The sequence below is a fragment of the Streptopelia decaocto genome (assembly GCF_964273445.1).
Source record: "Streptopelia decaocto genome assembly, chromosome: 3".
NCBI classification, from domain to species: Eukaryota; Metazoa; Chordata; class Aves; order Columbiformes; family Columbidae; genus Streptopelia; species Streptopelia decaocto.
The window spans coordinates 914,264-940,963 of record NC_138656.1 but is presented as its reverse complement, the minus strand read 5'-3'; the positions used below and the strand labels follow the sequence as shown (position 1 = coordinate 940,963).

General features: G+C 46.7%; 1 protein-coding gene and 1 pseudogene across 11 annotated transcripts in view; both read right to left on the bottom strand.

Annotated features, from left to right (window-relative positions):
- Window positions 1-26,700, bottom strand: part of LOC309438295 (uncharacterized protein) — a 54,360-nt gene that overhangs the window by 4,413 nt on the left and 23,247 nt on the right. For 7 of the 10 annotated variants that reach the window (XM_082049466.1, XM_082049462.1, XM_082049460.1 and 4 more), the window contains 5 exons: window positions 11,480-12,784; window positions 9,506-10,405; window positions 8,141-8,235; window positions 7,785-7,952; window positions 184-341 (listed from right to left, as the gene is read on the bottom strand). In XM_082049466.1, coding sequence (XP_081905592.1) covers window positions 184-341; window positions 7,785-7,952; window positions 8,141-8,235; window positions 9,506-10,405; window positions 11,480-12,784 — 2,626 coding nt within the window. Of the gene's footprint in view, window positions 1-183; window positions 342-6,424; window positions 7,604-7,784; window positions 7,953-8,140; window positions 8,236-9,314; window positions 10,406-11,479; window positions 12,785-26,700 lie in introns of those variants that run through there. The other 3 variants (XM_082049467.1, XM_082049468.1, XR_014183750.1) reach the window with 3 other exon arrangements.
- LOC309438301 (putative deoxyribonuclease TATDN3) lies at window positions 21,363-24,411 on the bottom strand (annotated as a pseudogene). The gene is made up of 2 exons: window positions 24,382-24,411; window positions 21,363-23,993 (listed from the first exon to the last, which is right to left on the bottom strand). The product of its transcript is annotated as a putative deoxyribonuclease TATDN3 (transcript).

Genomic DNA, 26,700 nt, shown 5'->3' with positions numbered 1-26,700 from the left:
CCCATTTTTCAGCGCGTCGCGATGCCGGAAACGCATAAAATCAGATTTATCTGTGACGCGGATATATATTCATCCTTCCACTTTTTTTATTAACTAAAAATGAGAACTTCAGCACCGACCAAACCCTCGTTAAGGCGAGAAGCTTCTCGCGGTCGTTAGAGCCGGCAAAGGGGGGCAGCGTACCGCCACGTGTCTGCGCAGCGTGGACATGTCCGTGAAGGTTCTCTCGCACGCCCGGCACTTGTAGGGCTTCTCCCCCGTGTGGATGCGCTGGTGGCGGCGCAGGGCGCCCTGCTGGGTGAACGTCTTCCCGCACTGCTCGCAGAAATACGGACGGGTCTCTAAAAACAAGCCAAAAAAACGACCTGGGGGAGCATCTAGCCCCGATTTCAGCTGACAAAATGAGGCTTCCCTCTCCCAGTAATAAAGCTTGGCAGAAAACGACACCAAACCGTACTTTCGCTTCTCATCTAAATTATGTTTGACATTACATTAAATACATTCTTGGCAGATATAAACCATCTGATTAAGAAGACAAATGTGTCTTCAACATAAAGTACCAGGAAGTCGAACACAATACCCGGCCTAGAGTGAATGGGTTTGAACAGTAAGCTTTAAGAGACAGCTTGGAGAGAACTCTTCCTATTACAAGCTACTGCAGAGGATAATCATCTAAACCGCACGGCGTCGCTTATTCAACGCCTGTGACATCCCAAATAATGTTTTAAAAACCGCATTTAAAGGTTTAAAGTGATTTTTTTAATGACCCGGTTAAGCGCAGCTGGAACCTGTAGAGCTACATTCGTAGGATGTGGGTTGTCTAAATTCATATGATGTGAATTGATCTATAACATAGTCTTATATACATATAATAAGTTAGCTAGTCTGTTGTAAGAGTAGGCCTTGGTAACAGTGGGAATGCCCTGTAGTGGAAAAACCCGACGTGATGAAGCCAAGGACAAGAAACAAAGGACTTACAGTGAAAACCAGGTGTCTTCTCCTTGCAACAAAGTATATCCTATGATTATGAAGCTAGCAACTGTATATCTTATGACCATGAAACTAGCAACTATTAGCAACTATTAGCGATGGGAATGTAGCTTGTAAAATCTTCTCAGCCGAACTAACTTTGCAAAATGTAACTAATCAGTATGTAACACGTAAGCCTTAGACTATATAAATGTCTCGCCTCTGATCAATAAATTGGATATCTTGCTTGCATCAAGTCGTGTCCCCGTCTCTTAGTCGCGGCAAATGGTGACCCCGACGTGATAACGTGATGCGTGATCGTCTGTGACAGGATCGCAGGTCCATTAACCGCCTGCCTGGTGGCAGCCCAGGGCGAGGTGGCCGGCCGCGACATCCCGCAGCCGCAGAACTTGGGAAGTGCTGCTGAAAGAAAGAAGCCGGCCGGCAAATCAATCCCTCCGTCTGGAACGAGAGGTGAGCCGCTGCGGGAAAGATGGGGAATCAGGAGAGTTCCCCCGAAAGAGACGTTTATGAGCACATGAAAACTCTGCTTAATAAGCAGGGAAAAGGAGCTCTTTCAGGACAAGATCTTAAATTAATCCCAAAATGGGTGCAAGTTACGGTCCCTACGGTGACTGCCTCCTCAATTTTTACGCTTGAACTTTGGGACAATATAGAGCAGAGGGAATGGAATGGAGTTAGCGGTGGAAATCATGGGACTGCCTTAAAAGACCTTGGGGCTGAACGATCTGCTGCTGCTGGAATTTTTGCAGCTTTGCAGCCTGATAAGTATCCTGAAAGTTGCTGTGAAGTTCACCCGGCTTGTGTCTGTGATACCCTCCCTACTCCATCCCCTGCTGTACTGTCGGCGCCCCCGATGGCTCAGCAGTCCGGGGCGGGGGGAGGAAAAATGCCGAGCGGGTGGCCTCCTGTACCATCGTCCAGAGGATTGGAGTCGGACAACTTACTCAAAGACCCTGTGAAAGCTGAGAATGCTAAAGTTGTAAACGAGTGTACTATCAGTCCCTTTACCAATTTTACCAGTTTGCTTTTACTGTTTTTTAACCCTCTAACCCCTACGAAAGAGCAGAGGGAGTCACCGGATGAGAACTGGGCAAAGGAACTCTGTGAAAGGTAACAGCTATAGATCATTAGAGACACTAATTGAAACACCGTAATCAGGGTCCCAATGAGACTTACACGCAATTTATTGACCATCTTCAAGAGGCCATCAGTAAGCAGGTTAAAAACTTGGAAGCTGAGAAAGCATTGGTGTTTCAATTAGCAGTAGAGAATGCTAATGTTTGCTATCAACATGTTATTTGCGAGTTTTACAGTGCATATTGTGTGTTTCTGTGTATTGCCTCTCTGAAAATCAAGCGGCTTGTCAGGAATGTGAGTTAACTGTTTTCAAGCAGACCTGTGCGTTCTCCCCCCCCCCCCCGCCTTTCCCTTCTTCCCTCCCTCCCTCTTCTCAAGGTTTTTACTTGCAAGATGGGGTTAGGAATAATTGTTTTCAGCTGTGTTCCTAAAAAATCAGTATTGCGAGGTGTTTTAAAACTTGGGAAAGCACTCGGAATTATAAGGAAGGAAGATCTTGTTAAATATTGAAATCAGTGTTTGCTGCTGTATGAGTTAAATGATTAGGGAAAGTGTCCGGAGGATAGAATCTTGTTGCAACTAATGTTGTTTTTGAGGCCAGCAGAGCGGGACAAAATGAATCCCTGCAAGAGATCATTAAATCATCTCAGACAGCTGAGAGACTTAACTGATAACACACAGGTCGCGAAACTTGTTAAAGTCTGCAAGGTTCTTTCCTCATTAACCTGTGTTCTTTGTGGGTATCTGTTTAAGTATGTTGCAATTTTGGTAGGTCTGTGCTATATAGTATGATAAGTTCGTACTCTGTTAAATCGTGAGAATCCGTTGACTCAAAATGTGCATTTTGTGATGGTTCGGAAGATCATGAGTGATTTGATTCCTTGCTGCGTGAATGTGATCGTAAAAATTTTGCGTGTAGTAGCTGTTGTTTTTCTCTCTAGCATGCTAGCTTTATTCCAATATCCAGACTTGCGCAACTCTGTGACAGGCTGTCTCTCATCTCGGTACACTAAATTTGGCTTTTTCATATGCACATCAAGTAAAGAATCCAGGTTTTGGATTAACAGTTATAGCGCACCAGATGAGACACTGAAAACAAAACAAAGCAAAAAGGAAGCCTTGCCCGGTTCAGCTCATTACGATGGCGGGGGGGCGAGTACTGATGGGCTCCGGCGCCGCTGACCTGTTTTGTCAGGGAGACCCAGAGGTACCTCCACCTGCCTGAGCAGTGAGCGGCTCAAAGGTGCAATGCAAAAATTGAGATATTGTCTTAAATTAGTGTGACTGTGATCTATCTGCATATTTGACCTGGGTATTTGGTTTTCACATCTGAGCTCAGTATTTTGGTTTGCATATTCATATTTGGTACCAAAAGAATCTTTTCTGGGGAGATAATTACAAAATGGGAACCGGTTCCACTGCTAAAATTCCACCTTGCTCCCCCTTTAGGATGCATCCTTACACCTTGGAGCAATTGCTTATATTGTTAGAAAAGTATTTAAATTGTTAAAATGCTATGATAGATGTGAATTTAGAAGAGGTTGTATTTAAAAGTTGCTAGAATATTAACTGATTTAGATTTAGGAAAATAGAGTAATGGATTGAGGTTTATTATACTGGTTTATACTGTTTTTGACATGTCTAATTATAAAAGGTAAATAGAGCTAAGGAATGTGTAACTGAGAAGTTTCCCAGAGCCTCCTTCTACATCACTGCGCTCACCCCAAGTAGTAGAGCAGTTACTGCAAAAGATTAACAATTATCTATGGGACACATTGTACCCTCTACAAGTCCCTGGAATTCACCTGTTTTTGTTATTAAAAAACCAAATGGCAAGTGGCGCTTGCTCCATGACCTGAGAAAAATTAATGACGCTATGGAAAACATGGGAGCCCTGCAGCCCGGGCTACCGTCACCTACCATGATCCCTCGAGATTGGCATTTAACTATCATAGATCTTAAAGATTGCTTTTTCAATATTCCATTGCATCCAGACGATGCTCCTAAATTTGCTTTTTCGGTCCCTAGCGTCAACATGCAAGCTCCTTTGCAAAGATACCAGTGGGTTGTGCTACCACAGGGAATGAAAAATAGTCCCACAATATGCCAATGGTATGTGGCCAAAATACTTAGTCCTGTCAGAACCGTGATGCCTGCTGCATTGTTATATCATTATATGGATGACATTCTAGTGGCAGCACAATACTATGAAGTTATGGAGAAAGCCGTAGCCCTTGTCGTGGCTGCTGTAAAATCAGCAGACCTCTGTATTGCGCCAGAAAAAATCCAAAAAGTGCCACCTTGGAAATACCTAGGATGGCGTATAAGGGCTCAGACTATTACTCCGCAACCTTTACAAATACAGGCGAATGTAAAAAATTTACATGATGTGCAGAAACTGCTGGGAACAATCAATTGGGTCAGACCATTGCTAGGAATCACTAATGCAGATCTCAGTCCCTTATTCGAAATGCTTAAAGGAAGCTCAGACTTAAACGCTCCACGAAGTCTCAGTCCTGAGGCCATAGCTTCCTTGCATAAAGCTGCAGCAGCGATTACCTCCAGACAAGCACATCGATGGGAACCAGAATTGCCTTTTCAATTAATCATCCTTAACCCTGCTCGACAGCCTCATGCACTTATTTTCCAATGGGACTGCCAGAAAACGGACCCCTTACTAATCATTGAATGGATCTTTTTGCCTAACCAAGCCACAAAGACTATCTCAACACAGCATGAGATGTTTGCATCTTTAATCATCAGAGCTCGACAGCGATTACTTACCCTGGCAGGCACAGACTTTAGCCTTATATGTATGCCAGTAACAAGTGTTTACCTGCAATGGTTACATCAACAATCAGATGCATTAGGCATAGCTCTAACTGGCTATGCAGGCCAACTCACTTGTCATCCGCCTTCTCACAAACTGTTAGGCATTGACTTTCACCTTTTACCCATTCCAAAGCGGAGTGACCAACCTTTACAGGCTCTTACTGTTTTTACAGATGGCTCTGGGAGATCTCACAAGTCAGTTATCCTTTGGTGGAATAGCCAATACCAACAATGGGAATCTGATATTGAAACTGTACAGGGTTCTCCTCAAATAGTGGAGTTATCTGCAGTGGTTAGAGTTTTTCGTAAATGGTCTGTTCCTCTTAACATAATTACTGATTCTGCTTATGTTGCAGGAATTGTTAGCCGAGCCGAAGCTTCTGTTTTACGAGATGTTTCTCATGTTGCATTATTTGACTTGTTACAGGAACTTATCTTCCATGTCGCACAAGCTAAGCTTAGTCATTCCTTTTTCCACCAAAATGCTGGAGGCCTAAAACGACAGTTTAACCTTACCTCACAACAAGCCAATAATATTATTGCAGTGTGTCCTGATTGTCAAAGACACTCTTTTCCTTCCATAGCAGAAGGAGTCAATCCCAGAGGTTTACAGAGTCTTCAACTCTGGCAAACAGATGTCACTCACTTTGCCGAATTTGGTCGTTTAAAGTTTATTCATTGCTCTGTTGATACATTTTCGGGAATGTTATTTGCCTCCTGTCATACAGGAGAAAAAGCACGCGATGTGCAAAAACATCTAATGCGCGCTTTTGCCACTTTAGGGGTACCCTCTCAAATTAAAACAGACAATGGTCCCGCATATGTGTCTAAAGTTTTAACAACCTTTTTTACTTTTTGGGGAATTTCTCACGTTACAGGTATCCCTCATTCCCCCACGGGTCAAGCTCTGATAGAACGCTCTCACCAAACCTTAAAACGCTTATTATTAAAACAAAAAGGGGGAATAGGGACTGCTACGCCAGAGGAGCGAATACAGAAAGCCTTGTATGTTTTTAACTTTTTGAATTGTTCTCTATTAGATAGCAATCCTCCGGTAGTTCGCCATTTCAGCACAAATAACCTTTTTGAACCCAGAGTGAAACTGCCGGTTTTGATCCGGGACCCGGAAACAGGTATGATAATGGGACCCTATCCCCTTGTCACATGGGGAAGAGGCTATGCTTGTGTTTCAACAGAAAGAGGCCCTCACTGGATCCCGGCGAAAAACGTGAGACCTGACCGAGAGGCGCTGCAACAGTCTCCTGCTGACGATGATCCGGCTCTAGAGCTGGGAAGTGATGCCAATGGCTCCTACTGATGACGTCACTTCAGGACGTGGACAAGTGCGATCTTCAATGCCCTCACTGTGGACTGTGCAACCCCTGGATCCTTAGAATTTGTGCAGACTGTGAAAAGCTACAGTGGGTTAATAGATGTCGTGTAGGGCGATGGTGTAATGATTGTTTACTTGCTCACTTTAGGATTTTGCAAAATCTGTTGGTAGATACGGGAATTGAGGGTGAAAGGTCTCATTCTTACCAGACAAAGTCGGAAGAATGGCACAGATATATCGCTAAACGATCAGACAATATCCTTTGGAGAACTATTGAGTGTGCCAAATTTGTTCCGGTACCTCAAATTTGGGAAGTAAGCCCCGATAAGTGGGAAGAAACAAAAAAGAAGTGTTTAAAAAAGAGAAACAGAAGGAAGAATAAGAACTTGCAAACATGGGCAAAGTGTTAGTCTCTTTGTCATTTATTATAGGTATAGGCTTTTGCTTTGATTTGCATCATGTTGACCCTCGCACTAACGTATGGCTTACCTGGGCAAATCGCACTGGGACTACAGATTTCTGTTTGTCCTTGGCACAAGTAGGCTTAGACCCCAAGTTCTCTCGGTTAATGGGTCAGTAATACCCCAAGAAGCTTGGCCAGTTACTAAGAAACAAGCAGATCATATAGTGACAAACAATGGTATTACAGGATGGATGAAAGATTTGCTCAAACAGGGAGTTTCTATTCTTTTAATAATTTGTGTGCTGTTAATAATGATTCCGTGTGTGTTGCAGTGCCTTCAGAAATCGATAACTGCTTCAATGAATAAGATCTTCCTTGTACAGCAACAGGGCTTCGCAAAAACCCCCAGTGCTGAAATGTTGGTGAAGCAAGATGTCCTGGAATTAGTCGGACGTCGACCCTGGGAAGAGTCAGATGATTGAAAACAAAAAGGGGGAGATGTGGGTTGTCTAAATTCATATGATGTGAATTGATCTATAACATAGTCTTATATACATATAATAAGTTAGCTAGTCTGTTGTAAGAGTAGGCCTTGGTAACAGTGGGAATGCCCTGTAGTGGAAAAACCCGACGTGATGAAGCCAAGGACAAGAAACAAAGGACTTACAGTGAAAACCAGGTGTCTTCTCCTTGCAACAAAGTATATCCTATGATTATGAAGCTAGCAACTGTATATCTTATGACCATGAAACTAGCAACTATTAGCAACTATTAGCGATGGGAATGTAGCTTGTAAAATCTTCTCAGCCGAACTAACTTTGCAAAATGTAACTAATCAGTATGTAACACGTAAGCCTTAGACTATATAAATGTCTCGCCTCTGATCAATAAATTGGATATCTTGCTTGCATCAAGTCGTGTCCCCGTCTCTTAGTCGCGGCAGTAGGAAACGGACAAGATTTCTGCTAGAGAAAAAATGAGGTGGTATCATGCCCTCCTTAGCCAGGATCAGCTCCTTGTCCTCACCCCCTAATCTAAACATCTTATAAAAATTACTCCGGAATAAAACATCACCATCCAAACTGGACAGTATTCAGCTTCCAGCGCCGTTTATTTTCACAGCGCCAATTAATTCTGCCTCGTTACCTGCGTGGACGTTGCTGTGCTGGGCCAGCGAGGCTCTCAGCCCAAACGTCTTCCCGCAAACCCCGCACTTGTAGGGCTTGGCGCCCATGTGGCACTGCTTGTGGCATTTCAGGTACTCGTTGGTGGCAAAATGCTTTCCACACACGTCGCATTTAAAAAGGCGCTCACCTGAGCAAAGGGGAAAAGACATTCCTGATTATTTCGGCGGAATTTTGTACTTCAGAGTTGATCTTTCAAATGTCTTTCTATCCCGATTAGTTCCTAGCGTGCACAGTCTTCAAATCCCAACTAGGAATTTCTAGCGGTATAAATAAAGGGAGAAACCAGACGGAACAACAGCAGTATTGAACGTCTACCTGTGTGCGTCCTTTTGTGGCCAGTGAGTTTGCCTTTATCAGCAAAGCAAGCCCCGCAGTCCTCGCAAATATACGGTTTTTCCCCCGTATGGGACCTAAACGAAGTGAAATATGAGCGTTAGTAAATCAGCTCTTGTAGTGCATACTTAAAATAATGCATTTGAAATTATGTTCTACACGCTACAGGCAGCAGGCTTCATTTTTTCAAACATCTCTTGGGACGCTGTGGGCCACGTTCTTGGCTGCCGCAATCCCTCAGCCTCGTGTCCTCCAGCCCGCAAACTGCAACCGGCAGGATATTCCCAATTTTAAGACAAAAGGCTGTAAGGAAAGTCAGGCAAGCAGCGTTTCTGAACGCACGCTGGACATCTCATTATAAACTAGCTCAAATCAGTGAAAGCCTGATGTTTGGTCTTAACACTGCACTGACTTCCCTTATTCCAACCCAAGTGTGCAAAAACACACATAATTTGGAGCTGTCAGGCAAAACGCTGCAAATCTGAGACACAGGCAGTCACCCAACACAAACCCCGCGAGTCACTGTTCTGTTGCAGTCACACCGCATCTCGCACGCAGCGCAGCACCGCCTGTCTCAGCCGGCACGGATTAGCTCGGCATTTCTGATGTTTTGCTGGTCCTGAATCAGAATACCTCACAACTTTTTAAATCACTGTAGGAGCAGGTAGAAGACAGAAGGACGCTGCTGTCCCCACGGCACAGGTGCACAGTCTCTAGTAAGGGGATTTCTCTCACCCTGTTTAGCCCTCCCAACAGTTAACCTCCCAGTTAACGAGCTATCTGCGAGACTCCCTGTTGGGAGACAACTGGGAAATTCCAGGGGATGATTCACCCTCTCCTGGGAGGGGACGCGCTCACCACAGACGTGATCAGCCAGCGACTCATCCCGTCCAGCTCCACTGACTACAGAGGGAGCCCAGATGAGAAATCCAGCTTTTGTATTGCGCACAAAAACCAAAATCTCACACTAAATGACTTGCTTGGGGTGACAAAGAGCAAGTGAGGCTCAGCATCTGGGCCTCTGGGGTCCCTGACTCATGTTCAGCCCATCCTACTTTTCATCAGTGAAGACCATCAGCTTATTTTGAAGACTGGCTCATATAACTGGCTTTTGCTCACAAGTTTGCCTAAAGCGTGTTTCAAAACCCCTACAAACCTGATGCAACGGCCAGATGCAGACAAAGCTGTTACGTAAAAGTTAATCACGGCTACTACGGAACGAATGATATCCTGGTGTTCCTCTTACAAGGACATGCAAGGAGAATGACTCGGAAAAGGAAAAAGAAGCACCGAAGCACACTGGGCATGCAGGGAGCAGTAATGGGAGCAGTGCTGCTGCAGGCTGACCTGGTGTGGACCTTAAGTTGGGAGGGCTGAGCAAATTTTGCATGACAAATGCCACACTCGTAAGGTTTTTCTCCCGTATGCGTCCGCATGTGGAACACCAGCGCCGTTCGGGAGCTGAGGATCTTCCCGCAGACAGAGCAGAGCGGGCGCTTGACTCTGCCCTCGTGCTTCCGCATATAATGCGTCCTCACGTCTCTCTTTCTCTTAAAGGTAGCGTTGCAGAGGGTGCAGGCGAACTGCCGCTCGTCCGTGTGGACACACGCTCGGTGCTCCTTCCAGCTGTTGTAGCTGGCAAACGACTTGCCACAGATGTCACACCGATAGGCTTTACCCGGCAAGCACTGATGGACGTCTCTGCAGTGATCCACGTACTTCTTGTGGGAAACAAACTGCTCGTTACACTTCTCGCATGTTATTACATAAGCAGACTTATTCACCTCGCTTTTATTTACCTTCTTTATTTTAAACACTTCATCTGAATCACGTTCTTCGCCATCCTTCTCATTAGAGTATCCATCATCCTCATCGTCTCTGCTATCTTCAACTTCTGAACAACCCGCTTCATAATCTACCTCCTCCTCACCCTTCAAACTCGTTTCACCTTCATCTTCATTCCCTTCTTCACTCAGTTTTTCACTTCTTGCTTCAGCTTCCTTATATCTCTGCTTCTGTTCTTGCTCGTTGCTGCTGTCTGCTTCAGTAACAGACAAACCCCTGGGTTCTTCCTCACGACTCGTGGCCCCTTCGCACCTCACAGGCTTCTGTTGTTCAGCCTTGGATGTCCCGTCCCACCTCTCTCTGTCAGGACCTTTGTCACAGCTCACTGTGTGTGGCCTTTGCGCAGGCGGAACTACCATCCAATAGACAGGCACAAGTTTCCTCGCTTGCTGGTGGGTTTTTCTGTGAAAACAAACACCACAGAACGACTTCAATAGGTTTAATTGTTTCCATTCAGGCATGTCTGCCTCGGAGGAAGAGTCATTTCCTCTTAATTGTTCTTTGCATCATTTAAGAAATTAACAGTGTATCTGGAGAGCTGAATAACAGGAAAATTTCACGTAGAGTTGGACCAGATAATTAAAGAAAATTAAAAGGTCTCAGTTCATCAAGGATGGAGCCTCTCAAGTACACATGTTCATGATCTGACTAGTAACATAGGCTGGACTGTACGCTTTCCTCCAGGGCCATGCTGGACAGGGTAAGAAATTATGGACTTAAAACAAGGGAAATACAGATTAAATGCCTATATGGACAACCAGAATGGGCCCCCTTGGAAGCCATCAACTGCAGCGGTTAACTCCAGTTATCCCCACTCGGTGCGTGGAACAAGCCGTGTCATTGCACTCGCGACACATCTGGAACGTCTTTCTGCTACTGGACTGAACTCCAAACAAACTCTGACATTTTTTAAAAGGGAAGCTGGGCTGCAGCAGAAAACCACCCATCTCCTGACCCACACAGGCAGGGTACGGAGATGTGTGACACGTACAGCGGCTTCTGCAGCTCTGGAAATTGCCATGCAACTTCAACATCTCGTTTTTGGGCAGGCAGCCCTTAATAAGCCTATTCAGAAATGCACGCTACCCAGCAAAAGAGCACGCAGGATACTGGGTCCACAAAAAACACACTAAAAAGCACCACACTGCCCTGACATTTATGACAAGGGCATTCTCTCGTGCATCTTGAACAGATGCCGATTCTTTTCAGGCTCCTATTATAAATCCAAATCCGAGGCTCCCAAAACCACCTAACAGATCCTGTTGCACAAGTCCTCTTTGACTCAACGGGAAACGTTCCCCTAAATTCCCAGTCTGCGAGAACTTAATCCAGTAATCTGGACTGAGAGCTTGATGAGGTCAGCAGAAAAAAATCTCTGCTGATTTCAAAACGCTTCGGATCAGATCCAAGGAATCCTGGAACCAAAGGAGCAGGGACTTCAAGAACAGAGAGAAACACAGACACAGCATGCTGTACCTGACGTGGGTGTTGTACGCGGACCTCTGCACAAAGCCGGCGGGGCAGCGCTCGCATTTGTACGGTTTCTCCCCCGTGTGCGTCCGTATGTGGACCGCGAGGCCGCACTTGGAGCCCACGACCTTGTTGCAGTAGGGGCAGGCCTGGGGACACCGCTGCTTCTCGTGCACCCTGCGGATGTGCTCGTTGGTGTCCTTCTGGCACTTAAACCTCTTGTCACAAAACACGCAGGAGAAGCCCCGCTGGTGGCTGTGAGCGGCGAGGCGGTGCTGCCGCAGGTTCTGGTGCGAGGAGAAGCGCCGCTCGCACGCATCGCAGCCGTACCGGACAGCCAGGTCAGCGTCGTGCTCAAGCTCCGTGTGCGACTGGTGCTGCTTGGTAACGCGGAACGACTCGTCGCACTTCTCGCGGGCAATCTGCGGCAAGACATTCGCCACGTGCCACGGTGATTTCCTGCGCTCGGTTCTACTGACAAATTTGGAAATTAAACTGTTTTCATCCTCCCACTGCTCAGGCAGCGTGTTCCCAATGACTACGCAGGCTTCCTTTGACTCGGCCTGACTTAGGAGAGAATCGCTACTCTCATTCTCCAGACTAACAATATCCACACTGAGCCTGTTTCTGGCATCTGTCTTGTTACATTTTGGTAGCTTTGCTGTCTTGGATTTGGGGTCTGGCGAAGCGGTTTCCTCTTGCTCCAGGCTCACTGCCTGGCCTTCGATGAGTTCGTAGCCAGCCAGCAGCTTTTTCTTGTTCTGCCTCTCCCAAAGTCTCCTCTGCAGGGGTGTTGCCACAGCCTGGGGAGAGTTACCCGCTTTGCGGTTCTCCTCTTGCTGGACGCGAGGCCACTGTGACCCGTTTTCACACAGCGGACCCTTTAGGTGGAGGCTCAAATCCAACCCCTTCCTGCCCTCTGCTTTCACTTCTTCACAAATATCAAGCAAATCCTTGCACTCGAGTCTCTCAGCTATTTCTTTCATCCGTTGCAGTTTTTCGGCTTCAATCTCCACTTCTGCAGTGTAAACGAACTCCAGAAAAGAGGTGAACTCCTCCGTGTAAATGTCTTGCAGAGTCACTGTGCAGTTCTTGGTGTCCAGCATGTCATCGTGCAGGAAAAGCCCCTTGAAATAGTTGCTGGAAGCTGCCAAGACGGCTTTGTGAACCAGAAACTCCTCCTGAATTCCCAGATGCTGCGTGTGGACCGTCACATCGCAGAGGTGACCGAACTGGTACAGGGAGTGCAGTGTCCTCAGCAGGTTAGGAGCAGCAACCTTGGATTTCATCAGGATTTTCTTTTTCTCCATCCTGCCAGAAAAAGAGACAAACATTTGAGGTTTTTTGAGGAGGTAATAAGTGTTTTGTGGGAAAGGTATTTCAAAACTGCTCCTTCTCAATCAACAAACAGAGGGGTCAGAATTTTTTTGACATTTTTTACTTTCTCAGAAAGAACAACTTGCATTTCCCCAGCTAGCTATTATTACAGTCAGTCCAATGCCGGAGAACTCCGTGGCGTTCCTGTCTCAACCTGCATGTGCCACCTATACCGCTGGAACCAGAAGTCTTGTTTAAAAGAACAATAACGATGCTGCCGACCTCACTGAGGCCATTAGATGCTCTGACCCGATCCTCTGAAGCTGATATTCCCAATCTAGCAGGGTTTTTAAATGCCTGTTATTTATTACATGCTTACAACAGCTCAGTAACCAAGGAAAGAGTGTCAGGCCAAAATAAACAGCCGAAACAGTTTGTTATTGCTTAAGGGCTCGGTTTAAGCTTGGCTTGCTGGGCTTCCCTCTCCCAGTAATAAAGCTTGGCAGAAAACGACACCAAACCGTACTTTCGCTTCTCATCTAAATTATGTTTGACATTACATTAAATACATTCTTGGCAGATATAAACCATCTGATTAAGAAGACAAATGTGTCTTCAACATAAAGTACCAGGAAGTCGAACACAATACCCAGCCTAGAGTGAATGGGCTTGAACAGTAAGCTTAAGAGACAGCTTGGAGAGAACTCTTCCTATTACAAGCTACTGCAGAGGATAATCATCTAAACCGCACGGCGTCGCTTATTCAACGCCTGTGACATCCCAAATAATGTTTTAAAAACTGCATTTAAAGGTTTAAAGTGATTTTTTTAATGACCCGGTTAAGCGCAGCTAGAACCTGTACAGCTACATTCGTAGGAAACGGACAAGGTTTCTGCTAGAGAAAAAATGGCTGTAAATTTGAGTTATGCAGAACCTTAATTATTTGTACTTAATTGGAGGGCTGGTCCTGACTACTCTATATTCAAGCCCACAAATTCAGAAAAGCTTCCACTTAATCTGTCCTCTGGCTCACCCCTCTTAACGCTTTCCAACAGGATTTCCTTCTCCATCTCTGCACGGAGCTGACCCCAGCGTCGCAAAGCTCCCCGATTAAAGAAATCAATGAGCAGAGCACGTGCTAATTTCCTCCTTCTCCTTTTTAAGATCCCCATCTGCGATAAATTCTCGATACGCGCTCCCATGTGAGCTCTGCTAACACCAGGATCTGATACGAGGCCAAACAGAAAGGTACGTTCCAACATCATCTCTTTAGTTCAGCTGCTTCGAGATTAAATCAGCCCAGGAACACTTTACTGAAATGTCTATCCAATGAAAAACACCACAAATTAATCAATTCTCACTTTTTTTTTTTTTCTTTCTTCAGAAAAAATAGGACTGTACTTCTTGTTACCATTTGGAGAGGAATTTTAACTTTAGTTTTCTGCAGTGGTGTTGCATATGGTTTGTTATGTTCTACGGTTTCACGAGGTTGAGAGCAGAACCCAATTTTTCAGGAGTATAAGACAGTATGTAAAATTATTTTTCTTCCCCAAACCCAAAATTTAGGTAACAGAACATTTCCAAGTATTTTGCTTTCACCTTTGGGGGTAAGAAGGCCGGTTCTGATCCCCAGCGGATTAGGAAAGCTATTTGCTCCTTACTCTTTATGCTTCACTAAAACTTAACAAGAGAAGGTTCTTGAGGAATTCCCATCCACAGCAATGAGGACGACAAACGTTGCAGTAAATCATCCAGTTATTGAATCAAAGAGAAAGACAACTACCAAGTAGCTGTCTCCAGTACACTGACTTCAACAGGAAGATTTAAATGAAAACAACATTTTTTCTATGTATTGCATTTTATGGGTTTGTTTGTAACTTCTTTCAGCTTTTTGCCTGCTAGTAAGTGAATACATATTTTAAAGAATTACAATGTAAGCAAGATTTACAGAAAACATAATGAATCACTGCAAAAGCCAAAAGGTGTTTCAATTCAATTACAGGTCCTGATAAGGCCAGTGGCATAGAATCACAGAATCATGAAATTGTTTTGGTTAGAAAACACCTTTAAAGATCATCGAGTCCAACCGTTAACCTAACACGGTACAGTACAACTGTTTTAAAAAATAAAGCCTAACTCGTGGCTTCCACTCTCAAATAAAATCTTTATATTTGCTCTGTAATATAGTATTTCTGTTTTGTTTTTTTTTTTTAAATGATGCAACGACACAGCCAATAGCAGCTTCTAATCCAGGATAATTAACACAGAAAATGAATTTATAGGAAGGACAGTAAACACTTCTAAACCATCGTTGTTTCTTGGATTTTCCCTGTTCATGTCTACTATGAAATTTCTATGGGCCAGAGCCTTAACTGATGTGATACGGCACAACCCTTTGGAAGCAGAGACGGTGATTTACACACCCAAGTATCCAGAGGAGAAAAACCCAACAGGTCAAAGAAGCTGAACCGCGTACTTCTCACAATCTGCCGCTTGGCAAAATAAGCCCAGTGTGGGTAGATCATAACAGAGCAACACCCCATATCCTGAGATCAGAGTAAACAACCAGGGCTGCAATACAACACGCAGAATATTTCAGAGCACACAAGACTCATTGCCACAGGTGTGCAAGACCTCGCTTCCGCCCTCAAACCAGACATACCCGGGATATTTTTCCTGATTCTTGCTTTGTTTTTCTCCTGTAAAATCAGATAACACTCGCCTGTCTTAAAGACGGATTGTAATGACAAAAATACATGAATAGCAGTGAGCTAATAAGCTAACACAGGTAAAAAAGAACATTACGAGGACATAAACAACAGCTAGAGTTACTCAACTATATTAATCACCTGGGAAATTAAGCTTATTCACATCAATTCCCACAGTGTGCAGACACATCCAGCCAGGTATGTCAGGACACTGAGCAAATAGGGACAATCGCACCTTTCCTGCTGCGGTTTCTGACCTGTCTGTGCGCCGCTGGGTGCGTTCAGAATTGCCATCCGCAGCATCCCTCCAGCGCACTGCAGGATAAATCCCTCCCCAAGTCACCTGAGCTTGTGCAGGTTTTCGTTTGGTTGTTTGTTTCAAACGTACAGAACTTTTGACTTGTGAAAAACCAAGTACAACACCTTAGATGCTTCAAACTTTTGACTTCTGCCTTGTTACAAACCAAGCGCAGCACCTCAAGAACACAACCAGAAATGCTTTTCGCACGGGAAAACCAAGGTGGAACAGCACCAACACAATCCTACCTTAGAGACAGCACACCGGGTTGTTCCTTAGGCCGCTGACAAAACACATCTTCTGGTTCTCACCTTCAGCTTTGGGAGCCCAAGGGATTTTTAGGTGCGTAAAGCCAGCAGCACACACAGGGACCCCCTGAGCCCTGCAAGGAAATGGAAACCAAAGCCGCTTTACCTCATGCTTGACCAAAGCGCTGTGGGCTGGAGACCTGAGTGGAAAACGAGCTCCCAGCCACTGCCACCCACACCGGGGACAGGTCACCCCAGGCCACCCCAATTCACCTCACACAACTCCCCGCCCAGGCCTCGCCGCCATGCCCGCTCCTGAGGCGTCGAGGCCCGGCCTGCGCCCCGGGGGCGGTGCTGGAAGGGCAGCCGGGCCTCCTCCCCACCCTCCCGGCGGCTCCCCATGGTGTTTCCCCCCCGTCCCGGCCTTACCGGAGCGGCCGCTCCCGCCTCGGCCGCGCAGCTCCCCCACGGCCGCGGCCCCGGGCGGAACCACCCCCCCCGCCCCCCCTCCTCAGCGGAATGGTACGGCTCGCCTCGCAAGACCCCCGCTGCCCCAAAGCAACGTGGCCGCCTCGGCGTCACCGCATCACCCTCCTGCCTTTCGCAGCCATCTTGAGTGAGGGCAGGAGCCGGCAGCCATCTTGGACACTGCAAAAATGCCTCGAAATTCCTTAAAATTGCAGGCGAAGGGGAATTTTACTTCATTGCTTGGATTGTTTTCTGCTACGCTTTTTCAGTATTTTCTCTCAATAAACTGCAGCAGCTCCCCCCTTGGCCAGAAATACCACAGGGCGCCAGGCCTGGTGCTTGCCTATACACGTGGACCAGCCCATCAAATACATAAATAAATAAACAAACTACCAAATTAACAATTTTTTGTAGCTCATGCTTGGTTGTTTCCACAAAACTGAAAAAAAAATCCAAGCCAAAACAGTAGGTTTTTTTCTCATTTGTTTAATCAGGTTAAATTGCTCCTGTTGCCAACAGGGTTTGTTCCCCACGTGCAATAAATCTCTGCAACTCATTTTCTGGACCAGTTTGCCAGATCCGGCTCCTCAGCATCTCCCAGTGTAGATACCGGTGGATTGTTTCCAGTGTTAAGATAAAGCTTATGAGGAACTAATTCAAGAGTCTGAACTTTGCTGGGGTAAATCTGGGCTTAGGAGAAGCAGAAATGGGGTCTCGCATCTCCCAGAACTGCTGCTCCTCACCAGTGACCCCGTATCGCTGCCGTTTATCACAATAAATGGTTTTAAACACGTCGCTCTGGGGGCTGCCAAGTACTTTAAACACACCAATCTTGTTTCCGAGACAAATCACAGATAAATTCCTCTTTGGATGCTTTTTTTTTTGGTTAAGTGCAGGTTTTAATCTTCAAATCTTAATGGCTTTTAAAAATCTTGGACGATGATTGTAATTCCTCAGGGTGATGCAAAATAAATTCCTCCTTAAAAAAATATATATATCAGGAAGAGGCAGACATCACTGAAAGTTATTAGGCTATTTACCTTTTCCTATGCTTCTGCCACACAAATTTGAACCTGGATCCTATAATTATGGGGCTGCTGGCTGCCACATATTAGAAAACATTCGCACAGTTCAGTGAAAACAAGACTACTGTAGGAAAGACAGAATAAAAATATTTAGAATAAAAATAGCTAGTGCAAACTCAACCGGCTCAGCCTCGCACAGGCAAATCCAGCCTGACAGAATTTGGTTTTCAACGCGGATTATTTCGTTTGTATTCGGGGAAATGTTTCTATTGCCGACGCGCAGCTCGAGGAGCGGAGACAGCTAAAATGTCAGCATAATATTCCTGTATCTTGGTGCGAGGGAACCGTGTTTGCTTTGACTTGATGGGAAACTGGGTCCGTTCAGCCCTCGCACCCACAGGAGGAGACGAATTTCCCCATTTCCCTCTTGGTTTTGTGCGGGTTGAGTGAAATTTTTGCAGGAGGAAGAGATAAAAACTCGATTATCCAAATGTCCTGTGCTCGGGTGCATTTTGGGGGTGGATGTGACCCCTCAGAAGAAGCTGGAGCTGCGTCTCCATCATCCCAATGAGTGTCCCGGTTGCTGCGGGGAGTGGAAAGGGAAGGATGGGTGACTTATTTTCACTCTCTGAACCATTAATTCCCTCCTGCGGTTCCAACAGGAGGGATGAAATGCTCGCGAGGTGGTGCAGACGTGTCCAAATCCCCTCGGGATGGGGAAGACACCAAACCCATTTTACACCAGCATCCCCGCAAAAACATGTTCTGCCAAAACGCAGCAAAGAACCACAAAGAACTTCCTATGGAAATATAAGATACAGACCCCTTATTTAAGAGAATAGATGCACTGATTTATTTGGGATTACTTGAGCAGGACGGAACAGCGATAGGTAGCGCTGCCTCAGGAGAACATTCTGATGATGGGGTTTGTTGGTGGGAAAGGCTGGTTTGTCGAATCTAAGCTTGGATTCTCAGGATCATCCTGATTCATTGTGTCTCCACACCCAATAAAGCCGGGGTACTCAGTCACTGAAGTGAGATGCCTAAAGTTAAGCAGCAAGAATATAACCCCTAAGTGTAGCTTTATTTTTCCAACAACTGAAAACTTGTTAAAAAATAGCTGTTGTATTCTATGAAGAGTATTGAAAGGTGCAAAGATTTTTCTTGTTGGCATGTCAGACGGAGCCTGCTATCTACAACCACGCGGGAACGCAGGTTTTATCAGAGCGGAGGCTTTGGGTGTTGATCACAGCAAAAGGGGCGAGCGGGGAAGCGTTTCTACCCACAAATGCAGCTTCTGCGGCTCCGAAACTTCAGAAATGTGCAGATAGATGCTTGCCCAAGGCCACCAGGACTGGCAAAGCGAGGGGTGGAAGCATCATCCCCAAACCCGGGGCTGATTGCTGTGCCGCATCTTCTCCAGCGTCACATCCTTGGTGTTCGCCACGGTGGCTCTGCCCGGTTGTGTTGCAAATGTGCAAAGCTGGGGTACATTTTTAGAGGTGCCAAGCCCTTCCCTGGCGATGCGAGGCTCAAATCCCACCCCTGGGCGCTCTCCTTTCTTCGTGGCTCCGCCAGAGGAGGCTGCAGACTTTGCAAAGAGCAGCCAGGGCTGCAGCCCCTGTTCATTTACATCCAGCTCCTCGCCAACATAACCTCGCGTGGCAGGATGAAACCGTCGCAACGCAATGGGAATCAGAGACATCATTAAGGAGCCTCGGGTGAAAAGGACAGAAAAAAGCCAATTTGAATAGTTTCTGTAGGATGAATGAATCCCCCATGCTGCCCGACCGGCCGGGACGCGGGGAGGAACCTGACCACGTGTCTGCGGAGCCTTCCAGGAGGAAAAGGCTTCAAAATGTGCTGCTTTGGTTTGTTTTTCCCCAGGATTGGGGCTGATGAAAGCGAAGCCCGTAGTGTTGTCCCCAAAACGGAGACAGAGCTTTCAGCACAGCCTGGAAATGCAGAATTCCAGGTGAAATCCTCACGGAAAACAAACCGCGGGCTCTGGGTCTGTGTGTCAGTGGTTAGCATCTAATCCTGCTCTGCGTAACACGCTTTGGCGTATCGTTTTGCTACAAATCAAACATACCATATGTTAATATACTCCCCCTGACGCTGCTTATATGTTAAATCTCAAGGAGCGGCAGTTCTATACGTTCCAGCAAGAGAAATCCAAGATCTTAGCGTCACTTGAAAAACACACTGATAAAAGTTGTTCTGCGTTCTTTTTTGCTTAAAGAGGAAATATTACAACGCTGAATAACAAATTAATTCTCAGCGAGGTGCAGTTTTGTTTCTCTTCCCCACGCCAGATGCTTTCCCTTCCATACCAAATCAATCCCCCGCGCAGCTCGTTTGTTACGTGCCGTTGTTTATTCTTACACATATTTAAGCTGTTGGCACATTGCAAACTTCTGTTTCCCCCCCTGTGCCTTCCAGAGAAGCAAAATATTTTACGTCAAAGCCCATATTCCAATAATTTGCTGAGTCTGGGGGTCTGGGGAAGACGATAACGATCTTGTTTCTCTGTCAAGAGGCTGGAAAAGCAGGTGGATGATGTTTGGTCTCTGGCTGCTGATTTCTGTTTTATCCGCTTGGAAACTGCCTCCTGGTTAGTTACAGCCACTTCAATATTAAATACGCAATCAGCAGATTGGGGGGAAAAGAAAAAAAAAGCCTATTTTTTAAAATCTCCTCCAGAAGGCCAAATGGCTTGCTGAGGATCGCAGGGAATAAATTAATATCAGCACCTCGCTCCCAGCCAAAAGAAATAAAGCAAAAAACCCAAAGTTGTTCTTAATGGCAAGAAAGCAGCGATTTCTTGGCAGATTTGCAGTCCTGGCCTTTGCTAATGTTATCATCCTTTATTTCGAGCAAGACTTCTATGAAAATAGCTGTTGATTTGAGGAGGGTGATGCCAGACGAGCTCCACCTGATCCCGGCTCTTAGCTGGCCAGAATTTGAAAGGAAAGGGGTAAATCCAAATACATCGGGTAGGGCTTTGTGTACAGGAGACAAAGGGCCACCTCCAAAAAAGGGACCGACACCTCCAAAAGCAACAGACCCGTAGAAAGGCTCTGCCCCCTCCACATCATCTTAGAGAAGCCCCTTGAATTTTTAGACACCTGAGTTAGCCCTTATATATATTATTTTTTAATATGTACACATCTCCTGTCTTCATGGTAATAATGTGGGTTATTTTCCCGCACAGTGATTATTTTCCTTAGCGACTGGCCCTCATCATGATCCCAGAATCCGAGTTATTTGGAGCAAAATGAGGAGGTTTGGTCGCTGTCTCTGAGCGGTGGAACCCGCGTCCCAGACCTGGGTGTCTTCAGCCGCTTGTTCCCCGCAATGAGAAAATGCCTTTTACCCCCAGATTTGGCGCGGAGTCTCGGCCCATGATGAGTAGACATGCAAAATGCAGCTGCCCGGAGAAAACAAAACACCTGGCAAAATATTTTTGGACGTTTTGCCATTAGTCATCGTGTGTTTGTGAAGGGCCCAGCTGCACAGCGTTCCTGCAGGCAACAGGTTTTATCCATTAACACCATTCCCCAGCGTGGACCTTGGGATAAAGATGCCCCTTTCCTGCATCAGCTGGGGAATGAACCACAGCAAGAAGCACTTTGGATGGAGGTTTTCTTTCTCTGGCCAAAAATACGGGTTAAAATCAGCACAAGTAGCCACACGTGCAGCTCTGGGGTCTCACCCAAGAAGCCTGATAATGTATTAAATTTGAAGTACAAATAAACACGCAGATGGGGGAAGAAGAGACGACCCAAGAGGAGACACACCAGGAGAAGGAGTCACTTAAACAATGTCGGCTTTATGTTTCCTGCAGAGGTAATTATTAATTAATCCCCCTTTAACCACCAATAGTTAGTCCCGGCAGAGTCATTGAAGACAGAAAACGAGGAGGGAAGTTTTGTGCTGGAAGGCAACAAATGGGCTGTTTCTGGACTCCTTGCAGGGAGTTTTGGTTCCCCCCGAGCCCTCCTCACCCTCTCCAGTCCCCACGTTGCGATGGGAAAGAATTCACTATTTCACACATAGAACAACAGCACAGGGGAGCAAAGGGAGTCAATGAGAAGGTTGTTCTGCTTGATGGGTAAATCATGGAAGCCAAAATTCATCCACTTCTAAGGCAAAGGGCTTTATTAACCTCAGCAAAGGAAGAGCGGAAGAGTCACAGCGTTTTTCACCAGTAATTTACTAGCTTTGTGTTTATTTTAAATAATAAATAAAAATATTTAACAATAACAGAGTGCCAGAAACAGACGAATGCAAGAGCTGTAGAAATGCCATAGCAGAGAAAGTTGAAACTCCTTTGGGCACAGTTTGAGTTTCCAAAGCTTTTCTTCGCCTTAATAAAAATCCCAGAACACCAATGGGCTTTCGCATTCTTATTTTCTTTATTCTTGATAAGATTATAAACTGGTATTGCAGAGAAATAAGAAAACAACATTGCCGCAAACGTGCTCTTGCAGGAACTTCAAGGCCAAGCCCAAATCCATCCAAAAACCTCATCTTGATTTGGTTTGATTTATTTCTAAAGTGCCTGCAGAAATGGGGCAAGTTCAGGGGCTTTTGGTTCGATACAACCAGGGGGGTGTTTTATTTCTAACACTCCACGTTCAGGCCATGTCAGCAATAAAGTGTTTTGACATTAAGCAGTAAGCAGTCATGTCACTTTATAAAAATATACTTTTAATTGCCATGTGGCATTGGAGAGTGCAATCACCTCCTGGGTAGAAAGCTCTAAGAACCTGCGTAAATCACCTTGAATTACCAGTTGCTGAGAAGCTGGACAATGTAATAAAACCGCTGCACACACCAGTGCGTGCAAGGTGACAAAAGAGGCAGGTGACACCCTGTCCCGCAGCCCTGATGCTCTTATGGCAGGAGCCTCTCCAAGCGCGTTAAGCAGCGTGAACGTTTTTCATCCATCACACCAGAATATAATGAGGATTAATTAGGTCGCGGTGGCAAAGCGCTCATCAGCGCCAGGCGCCTGCTGCTACCGTAATTATATTTATTACGGATGCGCCAAGGAATCTGATGGAGCGCTGTTTGTGTGAGCGGAGCCTCCCCAAAAGTGGTCCCTGGGTGTGGAAGAAGCATCCTTCAAAAAGAAAAAAGGATTTACAGGCTGAAGCAAGGCACTCAAAGCCCATTTTCTTCCCTTTTTAAGTGTCTCTGGCCTGGCTCCGGACTTTCCTGCCGGGAGATGCGGTGGATGCTCAGCGTGACGTTTGGAGCATCCCGAGGGAAAGCGGAGCTCACGGAGAAGCCGACGAGCGCATCCCTGCGATGGCAGCTCCGCAAACGGCGCTTTCCCCTGCAGAGCGACACACACCTAGAGCCCAGAACGAGCCGGCAGGGCCAGGGTGGGGACGTTGTTCCCATGGAAAATGTCAGCGCGTGGGAAGGAACATCCCGTCTTGGGTTCCGCACAGCGCAAAGCCATAACCTCACCCTTTTATTGAAAGCAGAGGGCGCACCACCTGCTGGGCGTCTCGCTGGCAGGGATGGAGGCTTGGTACGCCGTGCGCTTGCCAAAAAGCTAAAAACTCAGGTTATTTTGCTGGGAAACACAGGCTGGAGTGATAAAACCAAGTGGCTGGGAGGTCTCCACCCTCGGGAAGAGCCAAGCGGCTGCTCATCCCCAAACGCTGCCGGGCACACTGGGGATGCGCTTTCCCCACCCCTGCATCCCGCTCAGCCAGCGCGGCTGGTCCTGCAAACGTGGGCACCTTTCATCTCTGACGCACGTCGCTTTTTAATTATGCCGTAAATAATAGTTTCTGCAACATTACATATTTCTAAGTCTATATCTGAAGAAAGTTCTGAAGTTTGGGGAATACTTTCAGTGCATTCTGTGTAGCCACTTCTATAAATTCCTCAACTGGAATCCCTTTAATTTTGTCAACATATTCTGCAGTAATGTAAATATTTTTTTGGCTAATTTCTCATCTGTTTTGCAGAGCAGGAGAGTCAATTTCTAAGCACATACTTTCCACAGGTAACAGCTTCACAAGTTTCTGCTTCTGTTCACTCCTTATAGTGGAAGGAGGAATGGAGAAGAAGTATCCAGCTTTCACCCCATCCATCGCTACCGATGGCTTCCCATCAAACGCACGGAGCAACACCTTCATAGCACCTTATTCCTTTAAGATATTAATGGCTGGTCTTCCAGCTGAGAGGGAATGAAAATTTAAAGGAAAATCCAGTCTTCTTGATGTGCTTGATCAAGACCTGTCTCTGTCCTTCCTTCTGCTCATCCGTGCTGGCAAATCTGGGAGTGAAACCTCGCCCAGCTTCTCCGATCGCCACCAGTTTCTCTGTGCAGAGTTCTGTAAGTGGTAAAGCAGCATCCAGATCCTTCAAAGTAACCTCTGGCCAAACCTCTTGAACCGGGTGGACTCCAAAACCAAGCCTGGGAATTCCCTTCTCAGTGCAGCGGGGCGCAGCTCACCCATTTATTTTGGCAGGGCTGGAGTTTCCACCTCCAAACCACCCACCAAGCCCTTGCTGCAACCCCCCCATGTGCAGCAGCCACATCCCCAGGGCCACATATTTTGGGGAACCACGCTGCCTGCCCCAAAATCACAGCCAGAGCATTAAGACATGAGCATCTGGGGCCCAATGCAACACTGGCACAAAACATGCCCTGCTCACAGGGCTCTGCTCGTCAGGCTTTCCCTGTTTCCCCATTTTCTGCCGTCCTTGCAAGCTGTCCCAGGTTTGGAACGTTGGCCAGAGCTGGAGTTCGTAGCACATCCTCGTTTCGTGATTTTTTCCATCCCCTTTGCCAGTTTAAAGTCGTTTTCGCAGATACCTCAAAATAACTTGGTTTTTCCAGCGTCATCTTGGGATCTCATGTCACGAAGAGCCCGTGAGAGCAGCCCAAAGCGGAGCAGGTACCTGCTGCTCCCCGTTTTTGGGGGGCTGCTGCCGGCAGCATCATCTGTCTTCTCCTTAGATTGGGACTAATGAGGGATAAGCAACGAGGAGAAAGAACACAATTGGCTTTTTAATAAAAACACTTGGCTCGCAGACACCAAGATGCTCCAATCGGCAGTTGGCCCCCCTGTTCTGGGGCCGGAGAAGACAGGAGCTCCTTGGACAGACAGACAAACCGCGTCCAACCCACCCGGCTCTGCTGATGTCAACCCAGAGCCTGTTGCCATGGCAACAGAGCCAGGACCACAACAGGGCTTTTTTTATTGTTATTTTCTGTTTGCTGGCGTGATCTCAGCAGCTCCCGGTTCATACCAGAGAGTCGCTTCTCACGGGACGGGGGGCACTTCTCCCCCTTTGGCACCCAGAGCCACCCGAGTTGCTCATGGGCTTCGTGCACAGCCCCTCAGATTCCTCAATAGATGAGGAATATCCCAGCCAGCCTGCCAGGAAGGGAAGGAGAGCAAATCCCAGCACAAACACATTAATTTAAGGGGGAAAAAAAGCACCTTTTGAGGACCCAAATTCATGTGTTTTCAGTAAACAGCTGGAACACCTGGAGACAGATGCTGGGGGTGATGCACACGGATGGATCACAAACTCTCATTCCTCTTCTCCCCTTTACTGGGCTGTTTTACCCAGTGGATTCTTCACTTTTACAGCATTTTAATCAAGACCACCCGTCTATTTAAAGCGAGGTGAGAGCTCCAACGCGCATTATTCTCGCCGTAGAGCTGCTGGGTGGAATTTACAGCCCGAGTTACGCGGGAGGTCAGTGCAGGACGCCGCGAACTCCCAGACACACGTACGAGCAAGATCGCATCCCAGATTAAATCACCGCACATCCAGAGATTTGTGGCTTTGGTACGTAAACCGGGGGGCTGCAGGAATCCACCCCAGGAGCCAAAACGGGAATTTGATGAGGATAAATACAATCTTACATGAAAGAACTTTTTGCTCAGAAGACACACAGATTGTGTCATCCAAGGGTTATACGTCCAGCAGGCGAAATTTGTCATCGCTCAGAAGGGAATTAGTGGTTTGGACGAGGCTCTGATAGCGGCTGCAGTGCTGGGGTGAGGCGGGATGTCACCGGGAACGCTGTGACACCGTCACCCCGCGCCTGGGCTGCCCGTTCACCACTAGAAATTATAAACAAGCAGAGAAAGCTTGAGAAATAGGGCAGGGGAGAGCTCCGAGGGGAGAGGACGGCGCCAGCGCCGCACGCTCCTGCAAGAACCAGCTGGATGCCGCGTTCCCACCCTTTTGAAAGCCGGGGAGACGTCACTCCTTTTAAATTGTACCAATATAGCAGCGCAATTAAAAGCCTGGCACAGCCCATCGCGACTCACCCACCCGCTCTAACCGCAGTAACGCCGTAATGAAATAATCCCGATGGCATCCATTTGGGAACCTGACTTTGTTTCTTTGCAAGATGAGAATGATATTCCCTTTTATTTATTTTATAAATTGCTTAATTTGCAGTGCACGAGCAGCACTGTAAGTTCGTCAGGAGGGGTTAACGGGAAGCCCAGCCTCGGCACAGCGCTTTTGCTTGGTCCCAAAGAGCATCTTAGCGGGGAAAAAGACAACTCAAAGGTTGTAATTTGGGGTAGTTGACTTGATGACAGCCCCAGTCTTGGCAGAAGCCTTTGTAGAGTGTTAACAGCCAGAAAAGCGGTGCTGGCTCATTGGGAAGGGCTAAAGCTTTTAGGCGTGGGTTCGCCGCATTTTGCCGCAGCCACGGGTGCGCGTTTTTCCTTCAATCCCTCTGCACGTCCAGTCTCTCACTCCCCAATCCTTTCCGTCCTGCAGAAAAGCAGCGGGGAGGGAATATTTCCCCTGTGAGGTCAGTGGAAAGAACAGACTGGGACGTGCAGGTGTCCGGGGGCACCGATGGGATTTTTCCTTTGTGCACCCCCCCAAAAAAAGGCGTTTGCAAACACTCCGGCCACATCCCATCCTCTGCCAGCCCCTCCGTCCCCCCCAGCCCTTCTCCTTTCCCTGTAACAATGGCAGGATCCAGATGCTTATCTGCAGGATGGGATGCTCGCCTGTCACATCGTCCTTCACCCAAATCCTGATGGATGCTCCGAAAGCACCCATGGGGAACCCCCGTGGATAACAAGAGATTAAAAAGCCCCAGAAAGCATCCACAGAGAGCCCCACGGACCAAAAATAGATAGAAAACTCAGAA